Genomic DNA, 18,337 nt, shown 5'->3' with positions numbered 1-18,337 from the left:
ACAAAAACACAACAATACATTTAAAAAAGTATTATAATAACATTAAGCTAAATGATTAGTATAACCAAAACTGTTACACTCTGTATCTTCATATTTATAGATTTTAAATTTAAAAATAGAGTAAAGAAAGAGTTGAAGTAATAAAATAGTTGAAAAAAATACAAAGCAAATAATTTTTTTTCTTTTATGCAGCAGAATTATACTCTAAAGATACTTTTCTTGTTCATCAGAAACGGAAGAAATACTCCGGATTTTTCTGTTCTCATTTTGGAATTTAAAAAAAAATTGCCAAAGATTAGCTTGCTTCAGCTAGAATTTTAAATTGATAAAATAAAATAAATAAATAATAATAAAAATTCTGAAATCACAGAAGTTTAAAAGATGATTCGCTCTGGAAATGACGTTTTTTCTTTCATTTCTTTGAAAGAACACCATTACTTTAAAAATTATAAAAACATTTTTCATCCTAATAAAATATGACTGTGAGTGGGGATTTTGTTACAAATTCAGATATTTGGAACACTGTGAAATTGGGGGTGGGGGTAAATTCCATTTTAAAAATTAGATTCCTCGGCGACCTAAATCCATGACTTTTTTTTTAAAACAAAATAGTTAAAATCATGACAAATTCTGTTCAATACTGAAATTCATGGCTTTCCATGATTTTTCATGACTTTCCAGGTGTGCGGATACCTTGTAAAAATTAAGCAGCTTTTAAGGACCATGGGAACTCTGGATCCTACACTCTAAACACAAAGGACACCAAAAGAATACAACAAAATTATATTAGTCAATGCAAATTAAATTATTAGCCAATGCAAAATAGTAATTAGTCAATCCAAATGCGTATAACAGCGATACAATTCTGCGTTTAAAAAGTAGAAACTTACGATTGCTTCTGAAATGGTGTTATGGAGTTGAGAGCAATAAATACCATTTTGTTCACAACAAACTGACTTATACGCACATGGAAAAGGATATCGTATAAAAATATTATACATTACTGATTTTTAAAGTAATTAAACAAGAAATAATTGTCGTAGAGCCTTGAGAAATTTGAATTGTCAACTTGCCAGCTTAAAATTTACGGAAGTTGATGAAATGACTGACGGGCATTTTTGGAGCTCGTTGCAGTATTTCGCTTATAGCTCGCTTATAGTAAAGTGAGAAATAGGATGAAGATTACGGAAGATGAATTTCTGTGAACGATGTTAGAAATTTGACATTCATATTTTTTTGAAAAAGGCGAAAAGGTTGTTCATTCACAAACAATCAAACCAATCCGAGTCGGAGTTTTGAAGTATTGAAATTGTCAATTTTAGTTTTTGAAACTGCGTAAAATACTTCTTGTATAATTATTAATGCTTTCTGTCAGTATTAAGTTCCGATACAGGTTAGAAGTAAATATTTTTGTTTTCGAGGAATCACGTAGTTACTACTAAATTGAACTTATACTGTCATTGCCTTATACCTTTATTGAGTTAAAATAATCATAAGATTCCTATTATATTCTTTCTTCACGTATGCATACCCATATATGTTCAGTTTGTTGCTTCTAAATAATCTTAAACATTAAGATTATCGATAGTCCTCAAACAAAATTTATTTTTCTTGGAATACGTTAATTTATATATGTAAAAACTTAGTTAAATAAAAGCTTACTTTGAATGAAATATTTTGGATTATATTTCAATTCTTCTCCAAAATGAATATACCTCTATTGTACTTGTTAGGGCTTCTGCTATATTGAACTTAAGGGTTGCTTTTATGTATTTTTTCCAGATATTTCACTGCTTTAGTATTGAAAATGTTCTTGTTATTTGTTTTCTGTAAAACTAAGCGAACGTTTCTTCAGCTACAACTAAAGAAAATCAGAAATTGAAACATTAGTCTTGCAGAACCCACGCTGAGGACTTCAAATTACTAGCCAGTAAATTAGCCGAATGTCTAAGAAGTTAGCCAAATTTCAGAAGTCTTAGCCGAAAGCATTTATTAATGAATTTTTATGATTGATTTTTTCAAAATACTTTGTAAAAATACAAACTTGCTATATATTTAAAAAAAATCAAATCAAGAGTCATTTTACAGTTAAAAAGAGAATGGAGGAAAAGATCAAAAATGCAGACTTTTTATCGTCTTTGAGGGGGAAAGTAATGGGTTTGGGTTAATTTTTGATAACTTCTTAGACTATAGCAGTAATAGAAAGATTTGCCTGAAACTACATTTGATATTTTTTTCTCCCGTGGCAGAATCACGGCGACATAGTCACAGAACATTATACAGTTCCTGCAAAAAAAAAAATTTCTTTTTTGAAAACTTTGATTTTTATCTATTTTTCTATCATAACACAGGAATTAATATGGTTTCTATTAGACTTAATTCTTTTTTTTGTTTGTTTTTGTTTTAAACATAGAATAATTGGAATAGAGACTAAGAAAATGTTTTCTTGATAAAAATTTTTTCATTCTGTAGTGATGGATCGAAAACATATCATGATGTGTATTGAAATGACAAAGGCGATACAAGAAAAGAATTATCATGCTGTACTAAGACTTTTAGATGAAGAAAATTTAGATGTTGATTCTGAGCTGATGCTTCACAAATACCCAATAATGATCAGTATTGAATCTAATGCTATTACTATAGGTTTGTTTGTTCTGAAAAATTTATGATCGTTTAAAAATATTAATCTTATTTTAACTCTATATTTTATTCCTTCTGAAAATTATGCTAGTAATTTTTATTACACTACCATTTAAGTGTTATCTGTGCCAATTTTTTCTATTTCTCTAAAGTTCTTTCTCTGTAAGTAGATTATGGGTTTTGCTTTAACCGCTTCCCTATTTATCTGAGTTAACTCAGGTGTGTATATATTGCAAATATTTATCATCATGAGAAAACTCGGGCGTATGTATTGTTTTATCTCGTTTTTACTCAGCTGAAAGCGAAAAAAATATCTGCTGTGATTGGAAGCTTGCCAAGTCACGGGTCTGTCCAGACCGAATTTACTACCGTTTAGCAGTACCTTCACAAATTCAACTTCAGGAAAAACTGTAGCTTCACAAAATACTTTTTCTTAAAATTTTATTTTTGTAACCCACAAGAAACGATAAATCCATATTTTGGCCACATTTTTGTGTTGATTTTTTAATATAATTTTTAATTTTCCACAAATTATGTCAACATTTTCACAAAATCGGTACCTCTCCAGGGGTCTGTCTAGGCCGAATTTACTACCGTTTAGCGGTACCTTCACAAATTCAACTTTAGGAAAAACGGTAGTTTCACAAATTCAATTTTAGGAAAAACGGTAGTTTCACAAAATACCTTTTCTTAAAATTTCATTTTTGTATCCCTTAAGAAACGATAAATCCATATTTTTGTGTTGATTTTTTAATATAATTTTAAATTTTTCACAAATTTCCTCTAAATTTTCACAAAATAGGTACCTGTCAGAAAAACCTAGACAGACCCCTGCTCTCAGAAAAGCCTAGACAGACCCCTGCAAGTTTTATTTAGAGTTTTGCTGTTGGACTCTGGAACTGCACAGGTGTTTTGTGCGATTGTATATGTTACCGTTAAAGTATGAAATCCGTTATTTTATGGAATACCTAGTTATTCCATGAAATAACTGATTGTGTCTGTTAAAGTGTAAAACTCTCTTGTATTTCATGGTTTAGCTAGTTATTTCATAGAATAACGATCTGCAGCCCGTTAAAGTGTAAAATAATGGAAAATAGTGCGAAAAAGATTAAATTATAAATGTCGGATAAATCTAATTCTGAAGCCTCTGTGGGGTTTACCGTCCGTATCCCAGTGCCTGAAGTTGACAGAGGAAAAGGTGATGCCAAATCTATTTTGCTATCATCCTACAAATAACCGAAGAAGGATTTTCCAATTAGGCACAAGAAACGGCAGCATGAAATAATTATATTCCCGATCCCAGTTCAGTGTCTGCGAACAAAAATTAATTAAAATCGAAGAAGTACCGGATGTAGAAATATCACTCCGGTCGGCTGCTACAGCTCAAAGTTTAGGTACTGACCAGGGATTTAAAAAATTTTCGTGTAAAACCCAGTGTGTCAACAAAAAATGTTTTAGAAATAATGTTCTTTGTAATTCCAAGTGTCATTTCAGTAATCCTTGTTGTAACAAATGATTTTATGGTACGTTTCCATAAATACCATTTATACGCTGCATAAATTTGATAAATTGCTTCGTTTACACTTTAATTGTCTATCATTAGTTAATTTATAGAATACCTAGTTATTTCATAGAATAACTAGTTAAAGTCTCAAATTAATAACATATTACACACTTAACGGTAACATAAATACGATGGTTGCTGAATTTACATAGAAAAAAAAGAGTAAAAAAAATGGTGTATTACTTCACTGGTGTTTGGAAGGTATCAGTGTTGTCTCTAGTCTTAAAAGCTGTCATACAAAGCCTAATATTTAACTTTTTCATTTGCCCGAGATAACTCTCGATAGTAACCTGATGGTAAATTAATCTTTTTTCTACACATAAAAAAAATTAAAATTTCATCTTAAAACTTTTGTATTATGTTTTGTTTCAGTTACTTGTATTTATTAATAAAATAAAAAAATCAACATATTTTTTTTATCATGTAATATGTTAAAATGAATTTCAGCATATTCTTGTAAATATGCTTCACTAATTTAATCTTTCTCCTAATTATTATAAACTAAATTTTAAAGGATGATAACATCAGAGATGATTGTTCTCCGGATTTTTCTTTTAACGCGATCCGGAGTTCCAAGGTCCAAAAATTTCAATTCAATTGCAAATGATGTTTTTTATTTAAACTTTATTCCGTTTAGTCATTTATTTATCTTTGATATTTTTTCCAAAAGACTTTCTAATTCTTAATTGGCAAGCTGCCAGCAGTATAAACAGATCAGTTTTTAATTTTTTTTTTTTCAATTGAATGTCGCCTAGCACTGACTTTCTCGTTTTCATTAGAATATGTTTCCGCAGTCGATTATTTTATAATTTGTTTATTTATACTATTACTAGTCTGTGCAAAGGTATGACTGCACGTCATAAATATTGAATCAAACATACAATTTATTTGTAGATGAAGCATACTTTATTCAATTAATTAATCATTTTTATTATTTATTTCTTATTGTAGTTATGTGTTAATAATAATAATTGTAATTACTGATAAAAGTGAACTTAGACAAAATTATTCATTTAAATTATGCTGCATATAATTTATTTTGAATTTCATGTTTTGAAAGTAGCAATGATTTCAATTTTTCCAATGTATTAATTTTTTGAAATGTGCTATTGAATAATGATTTTACTCAAGAAATTTTCAGGATTTTTGAGTTGGGCTCACAATCACCTACTTTACATCTACTTTGTGGAAATACTCAAATTGAATTTTGTTCTCTTAACGAATGTGCTAAGGAATGAAAAGAATTTTGGTGTATAGCAACTACATAACTATAAAATAGCCATGCGAATAAAATAAAAAATTGCAGACCTATTTTTTCTAAATTTTTTTTTTTTAAACTGTGAACTGCTAATTTTTTTTAAATTGAATTTTTTGAAGTAAATTGTTTTTAAACATATCTACAGGGTTGCCACAGGGGACTAAAATGCAACTATTTTCGGCATGAGGCGACTAAGGCAACTTTTTTTGCCTGAAAAGGAGACTTTTCTGTACTCCTGGAAGTGTTCTCTCAACACACAGAATTTTTTTTTCTTAAAAAATAAATTTTGAGTTGCAAATTTTAGTCCTCACTTTTTAATACATTGAATTTGCACAGACTCCATTATAAGTCTTATTTCGTTTTTCGATCGCCTTTTCACTAGTTATTGCTACGAAATTCCGTATGATTTTAAAAGAAAAGCAATTTATAATACAATATTATGATGCATGAATTTCGAATTCGAGTAATCACTTTCCACAATATATATATATATATTAGGGCTGGGCAATGTCAGAATTTCGATATTGTGGTATATTGTGAGCTTCATATCACGATATTATGATATACCGCGGTAATTAAATTGTTATGTATATTATAAATGCTAAGACTATTTTGCAATTAAAAATTAATGTGTTTAAAGAGCATCATTTAAAAAAAATGGGGTACTTATCCTATATTAGCTCGCAGCATAATTATCCCATGGAATCAACTAATTATAAAGCATCATTATTTTAAAACAGAAAAATTTTATTAATATAAACATCAATTACTAATATAAACATCAACACAATTATAAACATCAAAACAGTTATAAACATCAACACAATTATAAACATCAACAATTATAAATATCAACACAATTATAAACATCACAAGGAGATCCGACAATCTCGGATATTTTTAAAATCAGAAGCACGCTATTCTCAAAATGAAACCAAAATCAGTAACTAAGTATACCATGGAGGGTTGATATAACGCGCGGGTGTTTGAAATCCGATATCGCCAATACCACGGATATGACGCATGCGCTTTAAAGTCAAATGATACCACAATATATTGTAGGAGAAATTTCTAGCTGCCGAGAGGAGGTATCGTAAATATTACGCGCAAGCCTTTGAGTTCTTCACCCCTAAATCAATCACGTGCCATACCAATACCTCCTAGATACCATACCATACCGCCACTTCCTCGCCGCCGGTCGGCCGAAGATATTGGCTAGCGGTGAGTACCGAGAGGTGCAGGCATACCGAAGTTCAATAACTCGGTATTGCCGAAGAATATACTTCCGAATATCATTACCGCGGTATCAAAGAAATGACGGTATTACGGTATATTGCCCAGGCCTAATATATATATATATATATATATGTTTGCTAAATTAATTATTGATAAAAGGGAAAAGTTTTTAGAAAAAGTAAGTTTTTTTTTAATGAAAAAGTATTTTTTTAATGATTTCTAGTAATTAAAAGTATTTAATTTTCTGCAAATATACAAATTTTTTTGATATAAGAATTTAGTGCTAGAACCCTAACGTTTATATAAAAATTATCATATTTGCCACAAACTAGACTAAATTGATCATGGTATATGTATGACAATTAAGTATAAAATTTTCTTCATATTTTTGATGAATTTTTGTTCTTATTTAGGCAACTATTTTCACGCTTTATGCTACTAAAAGCAACTATTCTGTTAATTTTTTCTGTGGCAACCCTGTATCTACAGTTAGCTAAAATTTGTATGGAAATTAAAGAATTCTTTTTTAAGTAGAGTTTTAAGTAGTTTTTAATTTTTTTTTTTTTGCATACTTATTTTAAATAATGTAAAAACCTTCATTGTGTAAGCTGAAATACTTCAAAATTAAGGCATGGCAAAAAAAATGTGATCCCTTTTTAAAATCCAAATTTTGTTTGTTGACTAGCATTATTGAAAAAAATATTTCAAAAATAAATTCCATTTTAGTTGTGCCTTTATTTACATAGTGTCTTTCTCTAAATATTTTGTCTTGCTGCAGGAAAATTTTTAATCAGCCGTGGCTGTAGCCTCAGTTTAAAAAATGTTCAAGGACTTACACCTCTTCTCTTAGCTGTGCAACTGTTAAATTTTGATTTTGTGAAATTGTTGCTTGATAACAGAGCAGATCTGACTAGCCAAGACAATGAAGGAAGGACAGCTTTGCACCTTGCTGCACAAATGAATTCCTTAAGTAACTATGGTTTTTTACTTTTAGTAGAATTATTAAACTTTGTGCAAGTTATTACTTAGTTCTAGTTTATTAGTTTCTAGTTAAATTAGTAGTTACTCTTAGGTTAAGTTTTCTCATCTTTGCCTCTTGTGCTTTAGACCAATCATGAAAAGGGTGCAAAATATAAATTTTTATTTTTTTAAATAATTAGATAAATTATTTGAGATCTAATCTTTTAGTACAATGTGCATAGCGTTTTTAAAAAGTGCTTAAAGGTGCTTAATTTCAATTTTCGTTTTTCAAAAGCCCTTAAAGGTGCTTTTTTATATTGTGTTTTTAAAAAGTACATTTTGTTAATGTATGTTGTGCTTAAAATTATTTTTTGAGTGCTTAAAAAATACGTAGAAGATGCTTATTTTTTGTTGAATTTGAAGTATTGTAGTATTTGAAAATTTACTTAAACACTACCTTCTTTGGGCATAAAATATACATGAAAATTTAAAAGCATTGACTAATTTTTATAATTTTATTTAAGTAAATAAATTTTTCCTAAAGGAATTAGGTCTCTTTCAGTCAAGATAGTGTATGTAGTTTAAAATTAAAGCTTTAATTATCATAGTACAAATTTAAATACTTTCATAAAAGAATATATTAAGTTTTTTTTTTTTTTTTTGTTAATTTTTTTTTACTGTTTTCTAAGGATTTTGATTAGTTGAATCAAAAAAAAAAGAGGAAAAAAGACATAATTTAAAGAGATAGCAAACAAATTATCTGTATCGAGATTTTTTCAGATAGGTTTTAACTTTTTAGATTTAATTTTATTGTTTATTTTAACACATTTATGGCTAATTGATAAGGGATGTAACGTGTACATACCTGTCAAGTCTCCTGTTTTTCAATGTAGACTCCCGTATTTTATGACTATCTCCTGTTTACCCGTATATTCTCAAATTTCTCCGTATTTGTTGAAGAAAATTCTTTTGAAATAAAATTTTTTGGACATAAAATATCCGCTGATGTCAAAAATACTTCTCTTATTACTCAACAGATGGTGCTATTGCCAGTACTGCAGTATGTTGAGTGTTAATAGTTTAAGTAATTCTAATGTGAAAAAAAAAACTGTTCGAGCAGTTTTTTATGACATTCCCCATCTCAATTAAGGTAGTTATTGTTAAAATGTGCTAGTTGAATTTTTTAAAACTTTTTGTTTTAAGACAAAAAGTGGTAGTTACTATTACTATGGTTGTGGAAAAAAGTTTGTTTGTTAAATACTGTTAGGTAATGAACTAGAAAGTGATTGTTGAGAAGAGTCTTTTCATTTTACCAAATCTTAAATGCAATGCGTGTGTACCTACATGTGACCAAAAACTCTCTAATCATAAGTTTTTTTTTTTTTTTTTTTTTTTTTTTTTTTTTTTTNTTTTTTTTTTTTTTTTTTTTTTTTTTTTTTTTTTTTTTTTTTTTGATAATTCAAATAGTTTGATGCTACAGAAGTGTTTGAAAAAATCCAGAGTAGAAATTAAATGTTTTTCCTACTTTTCAAATAAGTGTGTATTTAAAGGGAAAAATATAACTGACTATTTGAAAGGGGAAAAGAATTATATTTTAGTTTTACTTTAAACTTAAGTGAAACCAAAGAGAGGAAAAAAATCATAAGGTTAGGCCTGTATACTTTATTGTTGAAAAAAAAAGATAATGAAAATTTTACTATCACACTTTTGAACGTAAATTATATTTTTCACACATCACCAATTTATAATTTCCTGCTTATCTATCCAGTATACCACAAATTAAAATCAACATGAATAAATAAGGAAATTATTGTTTTTTTTATTATTTATTTTTAAAGCATTTCAAAATTAAAAGCCCTTTGGCAGAATCGCGGCGACATTGACGCAGAACGTTACAGAGCTCTTGCAGAAATAATTTCCCTTTAAAAAGTAAAAAAATTTTCAACATTTTTTTTTCTCTAAAATTATATTTAAAAGATGCCTTTTTTGCTCATCGGAGGGGAAAGAAATGTCCTCAATTTTTCGATTCTTATTTGAGAAGAATAAAAAATATTGAAGCAGGAAATTTATTTTCAACAGAAATGTTTGAAAGATTTTTTTCCTCACCAATTATATTCAGTCGATGTCTTTTTCACGCATCAGAGGGGAAGAAATGCTTGTGTTTTTTTTTTTTCATTCTTATTTTGGGGGGGGGTGCTTTTTTTTTCATAGATTTTACGATTTTTGTTTATTTTTTTTATGTGATGATGATTCACAAAATGCGAAAAATGAAATAATTAGTGAGTTATCCTCTTACAAAATGTGATAATATCGCCCATGATATTAGAATAAAAAAATATTACATATCCATTTTTAAAAAAATACATACAATTTTATTATATCCAGATAGTCCTTTCTTTGTAAATACAGCGTTTCTGTTGCTTTAAATTTAATTAATAACATGTACATGGGTCTATCCAGGCCAAATTTACTACCGTTTAACAGTACCTTCACAAATTCAACTTTAGAAAAAACGGTAGTTTCACACAATGCTTTTTCTTAAAATTTTATTTCTGTAGCCCACAAGAAACGATAAATCCACATTTTTGTGTTGATTTTTTATTATAATTTTTAATTTTCACAAATTTTGTCTATTTTCACCTCTCAGAAGAACCTAGACAAACCCCTGATGTATATTAGTGATTATTAAAAGTATCTTGCAGAAAGATATTAGTGCTAGAGAGGTTTGTCGCAGAAAGCCAAAAAAAATTCTGCCACAGGGAAAACAAGTGTGTAATACATGTTTCAAAGTTAATTTTTTACTTGTTATTTTTAAAATTATGGAAAAGAAAAGCAATGTAACAAATGTTGGACAACATTTCCTGAGCAGTCTTAAATTAATGGCTTTTAATTTTTAAGGAATGGTTCAGTTGTTGATGAAGAATCCATCTGTCTCATGTGTTTTAAAAATGTTGGACAAAGAAGGAAAGACACCCTTTATGTATGCTTGTGCTCATGGCTCTCAATCCCTTATTTCCTATATCCTGGATAAAGGAGAATGCAGTGTGAATGAAGCATATGGACAATTTCAAGACACCCCTCTTCTCACTCTCATCTCAAATTACAATTGTTCCTCTGAGATTATTAACAAAATTCTGGATGCTGGTGCAAACGTAAGTTTTGTTCATTTTTAATTTTATACTGATCCCTTTTAAATGGTATCTGCACACCTGGAAGGTCATGAGAAATCATGGAAAGTCATGAGTAAGGCCCGGATTTTGATGACATTTGCATTTTTTGCATTTTTGTCTTTTAGAGCATTTTTTTAGATTTATAGGGCATTTTTCTTTAAATTTTGGGGCGTATTTTGCATTTTAATGCATTTTTTTTTAAAGTTTTTGGTTAATTTTTTCCAATTTTTATTATTTTTTATCAATTTTCATTATTACACTGGCTTCCAAACAATGAAGAAAATCTATAGGATATTAACAGGTGAAGCAAAATCTTTTCAAATTGAAGAAGAATTGTCAGTAAGTGAGACCGTCTTTTTCAAGTACGCACCTATAACATCAGTAGACGTTGAAAGAAGCTTCTGCAGGAATGAAAATTTACTTTCAGACAAGAGACGCTCGTTTACATTTCAAATTATCAAAAAACATTTAATAATCCAATGTAATTCTGATATTTAGTAATATTATGAGATGGGAGTTGTTATATCCCTCAAAGTTTCTCTACAAAAGAAAAATATTTTGGTGTCAATATATTTTCCTTTTTTTGTTATTTTAGGATATAAAACATATTTTTCAAACTTTAATGCACGTAGAACAAGTATTGCATTGCTTTATATTTTTTAAATGACTCATAATAATTTTAAAGAGCAAAAAAAATTTTTAATTCAATATTTTTACTTTATTTAAGGCATTTTTTGCGCAATTTTGGCATTTTTAAGGGCATTTTTTGCACTTTTTAAGGGCATTAGTTAAGATTTTTTAGGTCATCAAAATCCGGGCTCTAGTCATGAGTTTCGGTGTTGAACAAAATTCAGGGGTGATTGTGCTCCGGGGAAAATCCGGATTTCTTGCTAACTGCGATCCGAAAATTTGCAGAGCCCAGAAGCTTCAAGAAATCATCTATCACATTTATATATAAAAATTCTTGTATATTTTATTTAAAAATATTCGAACTAGAATTTATACTTGGTGTCTCTTTCATTTGTGAACATTTTTTCTGGTAGAATAATAAATGTGATAAGAGATAAAAGTAAACTTACACATAATTATTCATTTAAATTTTGCAGCATATAATTCATTTAGAATATCATGTTTTGAAACTTTCAATTAATTAAATTTATAAAGATATTAATTTACTCAAGAAATTTTCAGGATTTTTGAGTTGGGCCACCCCTGAAAATTTGTCATTAAATGTCTATTTTTTCCAAAGAAAAATTCACGGAAAGTCATAGAATTTTCCCCCCTCCCCTAATTTCATGGAGTTCCGTATGTCTGAATTTGTAACAAAATCCACACTCACAGTTTTATTTTATTAAAATATAAAATGTTTTTATCATGTTCTTTAAAAGTTATGGTGTTCTTTCGAAAGATTAAAGAATAAACATCATTTCTAGACAGGGTTTGTTGATTTAAATCAAATGGTTTTCTTAAAAAAATCATTGATTTAAATCAAATGATTTTTTATGTATACAGTGAAACCTGCCAAGTTGACCACCCTTGTAAGTTGGGCACCTGCATAAGTTGACNTTTTATTATTTTCTTTTCTTAGTTTTAAAATTTATTTTAAATAAATTGCTGCATTAAATAATTTTAGTTAATGAAATTACTTTCTTTCTTGGTGTGTGTTAAATTCCAACACATTTGAAATTACATTTTTAAAAATCTTTTGGTTCTTGAGATTGAAAGGACAGATTAAAGTAAACATTCAATGCTGTCTTAATATAGACTTACATAGCTGTAGAAAGTAATTAATAAACATGAATTTTTTTCANAAAAAAAAAAAAAAAGAATGCAAGTAATGTTAATTGAAATTCTACCTTTTGATTGAAAAAGCATGGAATGAAAATCTACATTATATTTTATTGGTGAAAAATGTATATTTCTGAAGCTTGAGGTTATAATATAAAGAAATTACCCTAATATGCCAAAAATAGAAGAAAAAAATGCTGAGGAATTCAGATATTTTTTTCCTGATATAGCGTCATTCTTCCCTTTCAAAATCTATTTGAAGCAGTAGGGTTATTAACTGGTAATTTTTTTCTCACAATATGTTTACAGTATCTTTGACATTATCAGATTTTCTATAAAGAAATTTTGTGAAAAAAAAAATTCCAATAAGTACACTGATTTTTAAAAAAAAATTTTTTTTAGCTTAACTTATCTATTTTGATATAGGATTAAAAATGAATATTTTAATATAAAAATACATAGATTAAATATTTATTTACGAATGACTACATTTATAAACACAATCTGTTACATTTATTTTGTCATTTTAGAAACTGAGGGAAAAGAGAAAAATTGTAATTTTGAATTAAAATTATGGTTCACTAATTGAAACTTTGTTTTAATAGTTAAAGAACAGGGGTCTGTCCAAGCCAAATTTGCTACTGTTTAGCAGTACTTTCACAAATTCAACTTGAGGAAAAACTGTAGTTTCACAAAACTGTAGTTTTTTGTGTCTCGTAAGAAACGATAAATCCATATTTTTGTGTTGATTTTTTAATAGAATTTTTAATTTTCACAAATTATGTCTAAATTATCATAAAATAGGTACGTCTCAGAAAAACCTTGACAGACCCCTAACAGTATTCTTTAAATTCTCTGTTTCATCTAGTCTTTAAATTTCAACCATGCATTTATTTCAAAATGGTTGCTAGGCATTCAAAGCTATGTATTGTAATGAAAAATTATGTTAGTAAGTTAAAGTTTTAAAAATGTTGTTATAATATAGTTTTAATATTAATTTAATTTTTAATGAACATTTATAAAGTTTTTTTAATCATAAATTAAAATTCTTACAATGTATTTGAATTTTAAAAAAATCTGATTATTTTTTTATTTTTTAAAAAACAAATTAAAAAAAATTACTAACCTTATTTCTTGAGCCAATTATCTTTCAAGCCTCTGTGATTTTAGAATTTTTTATTTATCAATTGAAAATTAAAGCTGAAGCAAGCCAGCCATTGGCGAATTTTTTTAATTCCGAAATGAGAGCAGAAAAATCAGGAGTATTTCTTTCTTTTCCGATAAACAAGAAAAATATCTTTAGAATATAATTCTGCAGAAAAAATCATTTGCTTTTGTATTTTTTTCAGCTATTTTACTGCTTCAACTCTTTCTTTACTCTGTTTCTTAAAACTTAAATTCTATAAATATGAAGATGCAGAGTATAACAGTTTTGGTTATACCTCTCATTTCAATTAAACGTTATTATAATGCTTTTTTAAATTTATTGTTATGTTTTTGTCTGTGAAAATAGTCGGAATAATAGTGTCTAGGAATTAGTCATGAATTTGAAAATCTAAAATGTAGCAGCAGACACCTTGATTATGTTGCTTTTGAAGTAAAACCTCTTGATCAAGTTGTGTAATTTGTGAAAAACTAGCACTTAGGTGAACTCTACCACTAAGAAGGTCTGTGAATGCAGTAAACCCTCGCTACAACAATACTTTAGAGATCAAATAAATGTATTGTTGTACAGAGATGTATTGTTATATTGAGAGCCTAAATACTTTGGGAGCACAATAAGATTTTTTTTCAAATTTTAATGTTATACAGTGGTGGCCAAAAGTGTGGACACTTTTTGAAAATTTCATGTTTTTCAACTTTGTGTGCTTGTAGAATATATTAATTTTCACTTAAAAGTAAACGTTTACATACCAAATTGAAGGTAATTTAATGTAAAATTTAATAACAAATACAGTATTACAATATATGTATTACAGAAAAAGTTATGCAATTAATAGTAAGATGTATCTTAGATTTGTAATTTTTTAAAGTGATACTTACACAATCAATACTTAGTAGGATAACCCTTTTTTTTTAAGACAGCTTCACAGCGTCTTTTCATCGAGTAAACAAGTGTTTGGAGTTCATCTTTCGTAATCACATGGTGCAAGGAATCAATTATAGCTTCACTCAGTTGTCTTTTATTGGATGGACGTTTATTTCGTACAAGAATGTTCAAACGTCGCCACAAATTTTCAATTAGATTGAGATCAGGACTGTTTCCTGGCCATGGTAATATATCTATGCCTTTATTTTGAAAGCATGCTTTGCATACTTTTGCTGTGTGGCATGGAGCTGAATCCTGCTGAAAAATAAATGGTGCGTTGTTGGGGAAGAGATCCCTGATGGAAGGTATCAATTTTGATTTCAGGACAGTTTTGATGTATTTTTTGGAATTCAGGATGCCAAATCAGGCCGAAAAAATGCACAAGTGCTACCACCGATAGAAAAATTAAATGGCTATGTCTTCAAGATAGAAAAATGTCATTAGATGTGAAATGAATGCAGCTGGTATTGCAGTAACTTCAAAAACAATAAGAAGAAGGTTATCAGGATTTGGACTACAAGCTAGAATTCCAAGGAAAAAACCATATTTAAATCAAAAGCAACGTGAAAAACGAGTTAAGTCGGCAAAAGAACACATTAAATGGTCAGAAAATGAATGGAAGCAAGTAATCTGGAGTGATGAGAGTAAAATATCGCTCTTTGGAAGTGGTGGTAGAAAATACGTGAGACGTAGAGTAGGCGAAGCGCTTCATCCTGATTGCATTGAAGCAACTACAAAAAATCCAACAAATGTCAGGATTTTGGCATGTATGCCTGCAGATGGTGTGAGACGAATTCAAGTGATTGATGCATCCTGAATGCCAAAAAATGCATCGAAACAGCCCTGAAACCAAAATTGATACCTTCAATAAGGGATTTCTTCTCCAACAACGCACCATTTATTTTTCAGCAGGATTCAGCTCCATGCCACACAGCAAAAGTATGCAAAGCATGGTTTCAAAATAAAGGCATAGATATATTACCATGGCCTGGAAACAGCCCTGATCTCAATCCAATTGAAAATTTGTGGCGATGTTTGAAAATTCTTGTACGAAAAAAACATCCATCCAATAAAAGACACCTTATTGAAGCTATAATTGATTCGTGGCACCATGTGACTACGAAAGATGAACTCCAAACACTCCTTCACTCGATGAAAAGACGCTGTGAAGCTGTCTTAAAAATAAGGGTTATCCTACTAAGTATTGATTGTGTAAGTATCACTTTAAAAAAATGCAAATCTGAGATAGATCTGACTATTTGTTGCATAACCTTTTTTGTAATACAGATATTGTATGTATTTAAGTGAAAATTAATATATTCAACAAGCANTCGTTATATTGAGAGGAAGATAACATTAATCCATATGCAAGTTTGGCGGGACCACGGAACATTATCGTAATAGAGGGAGTTATTGTTGTATCGTATATCGTAGTAGCGAGAGTTCACTGTATATGTATTAACTGTAAATGTATTTATATATTATGCAAGACATAAATTTGCAGTGTGTTATTTATGGTTAAATATTAAAAACAATTGAAATAATTTCAGAAAATAAGATCTTAAATGTACCTGAAAACCGTTTTTATTGAAAATAATCTGATATTTTCGTTTGTTTATTCACTTTTTTGACTGTCAAGTCAACCAATAAAGTATGCATTGAGTCCAAGGAACGAAAACGATTTTCGTTTTTGAATGGTGCTCCACCCACCCTCTGCAGAAAAAATTCTCTTTCAGTTGTTAATGTGATCATTTGTGACTTAGGATCAGCTTTTAACTTGAAGGAAATGAAATCAGATAGGAATGTTACACCTGTAACTTCTTAAGAGAAAAGGGAGGCAATTCTAAGAATGGAAGTTCTTGGGTTGGTCAGCAGCGAGTCTTCTCTTGCCAGAAAAGATGGGGAGAAACGGCAAAAGATGATAAAATAAGATTCTTTACATTATTTGGAGAGAAAAAATCGTTTTACAAGGGTTTTTTGCTTCAGAGAATATCATAATATTGAGAGGAGCATAACATTACAGGGTTGCCACTCCACCGGGAGAACCTTTAAAATACATGGAATTTAAAATCACCTAAAATGCAGGGAATTGTGATTTTTTCTGTACAAACTGGGAAAATACAGGGAATTTTGTTATTTTTGTCTTTTAAAAAATGGTGACCACTCAAAGCATAATCTAAGGGATATTTAACCTTGATATTTCAGCTATACTAAACTATTTCATTTATAATAGCATTCTCTAAGTATGTTCAGCAGTTTTTCCAGCTATTAAAACTAATAAATGTAGTTAACTCAATATAGCTCACACAAGAGTACAGTAATTGTTGTTTCCTCTTAATATATTGTGTATAATATGTACAGGAAAAACACTGCGAATTTTTTCCAGATTTGAGTGGCAACCATGTTGTTGTATTGGATATTGTAGTAGCGAGAGTTCACTGTATTAACAGGGTGTGTAGCGTTTTTAAAAAGTGCTTATTTTTGATTTTTAAAAGTCCTTAAAATGTGCTTTTGTCATTGAGTGTTTTTAAAAAGTGCTTAATTTTCCCTTTTTGAAAATGAGATTTTTCCTTGACCATGTTGATTTTCTCTATGAATTATGCAAAAAGACATATTGTTCTATTCAACGTTTTCACAATTAATTCAACCCCAATCTATTTCAGTGTATTGTCAACCCGTAGCATTTGAAAACGCCATTCGGTTTACATAATTCAAAATTTCATGATTTTTGACAATTGTCAAAAACAATACCAAAAGTTTTTTTTATTTTTTATATGGCGGTTTAAACAAGATAAAACCATCAATTGTCGAAAACTTTCCAAAAGTGCTTAAAATTTTTCTTGAGTGCTTAAAAGGTGCTTATTTTTTGTTGATTAATTTGGCTACACAACCTGATTAAGATTTTTATAAGATGAATAAATTCCCTCAAAAACTCTTGACATTTACATTTCTTTTTTTTTTCTTTTCAGATCAATCATCTGAACAAACTGAATGAGACACCACTCCTTAAAGCATTTCATGAATTAAAATCTAACAATAAATTGTTCCATCATATTTGTGCCCTGCTAATAATGAGGGGGAGTAGAGTCAATGTGAGGAACTCTTTAGGAGACACACCCCTCCACATTGCAGTGTCCATGAATAATGAAACCCTTGTCCGCAAACTACTTAATGCCGGCAGTCTGGTCAATGTCACAAACAATTTCGGTTTAACTCCTCTGTTTTATGCTTGCAAAAAAGGTTTGCAGAAAATTGCTTCTCTTCTTTTGGACTGTGGAGCCGATGGTAAAGTCATCGATTGCCTTGCAAGTGAATATGAGTGGCTGCTGCAAAATGAAAGCTTGTTATATCCCAACACTTGTTCGGTTTTGAGTTACGTCTTCAACAAATCTAGAGAGTGTCGCGATCTCCGCAGTTCCTGCCGGTTGGTCATTCGTAGAAATCTCGTCGAGAGCATCGACCGGAGCGCATTGGAGCTTCCTCTGCCTCCCTCTTTGGTTAAGTTTATACTGCTTTGTTGAGTGAATTTTACAAAATGTGATGTAAATATACTGTGTATTTTATAAACTTTTACAATTTTGTTCCCCTTTTTTAATAATGCTTGTTGGAAATAAATGTTTGTTGACTAA

The 18,337-nt window shown here is 29.3% G+C and overlaps 2 protein-coding genes across 5 annotated transcripts in view; one reads left to right on the top strand and one right to left on the bottom strand.

The window, feature by feature from the left end:
• The window catches only part of LOC107455026 (splicing regulator SDE2), a 19,923-nt gene extending 18,758 nt beyond the window's left edge, over positions 1–1,165 (bottom strand). The window contains exon 1 of one of the 2 annotated variants that reach the window (XM_016072421.3): positions 891–1,165. In XM_016072421.3, coding sequence (XP_015927907.2) covers positions 891–1,001 — 111 coding nt within the window. In that variant the 5' untranslated portion in view covers positions 1,002–1,165. The remainder of the gene's footprint in view (positions 1–890) is intronic. The other variant, XM_043052443.2, reaches the window with a different exon arrangement.
• Positions 1,166–18,337, top strand: LOC107455025 (serine/threonine-protein phosphatase 6 regulatory ankyrin repeat subunit A). Of its 3 annotated transcripts, none has more exons than XM_016072419.4 (5): positions 1,166–1,393; positions 2,473–2,646; positions 7,480–7,671; positions 10,560–10,813; positions 17,678–18,337. In XM_016072419.4, exons 2-5 carry the CDS (start codon positions 2,475–2,477, stop codon positions 18,227–18,229), a joined length of 1,170 nt encoding a protein of 389 aa, XP_015927905.1. In that variant the 5' UTR covers positions 1,166–1,393; positions 2,473–2,474; the 3' UTR covers positions 18,230–18,337. The 3 variants fall into 3 exon arrangements, with proteins under 3 accessions (XP_015927905.1, XP_015927906.1, XP_015927904.1); XM_016072420.3 differs by having other exon boundaries at positions 1,178–1,521; XM_016072418.3 differs by having other exon boundaries at positions 1,200–1,300.

This window comes from Parasteatoda tepidariorum, chromosome 6, assembly GCF_043381705.1.
Source record: "Parasteatoda tepidariorum isolate YZ-2023 chromosome 6, CAS_Ptep_4.0, whole genome shotgun sequence".
Taxonomy (NCBI): domain Eukaryota; kingdom Metazoa; phylum Arthropoda; class Arachnida; order Araneae; family Theridiidae; genus Parasteatoda; species Parasteatoda tepidariorum.
This window is presented reverse-complemented; position numbering and strand designations above follow the sequence as displayed.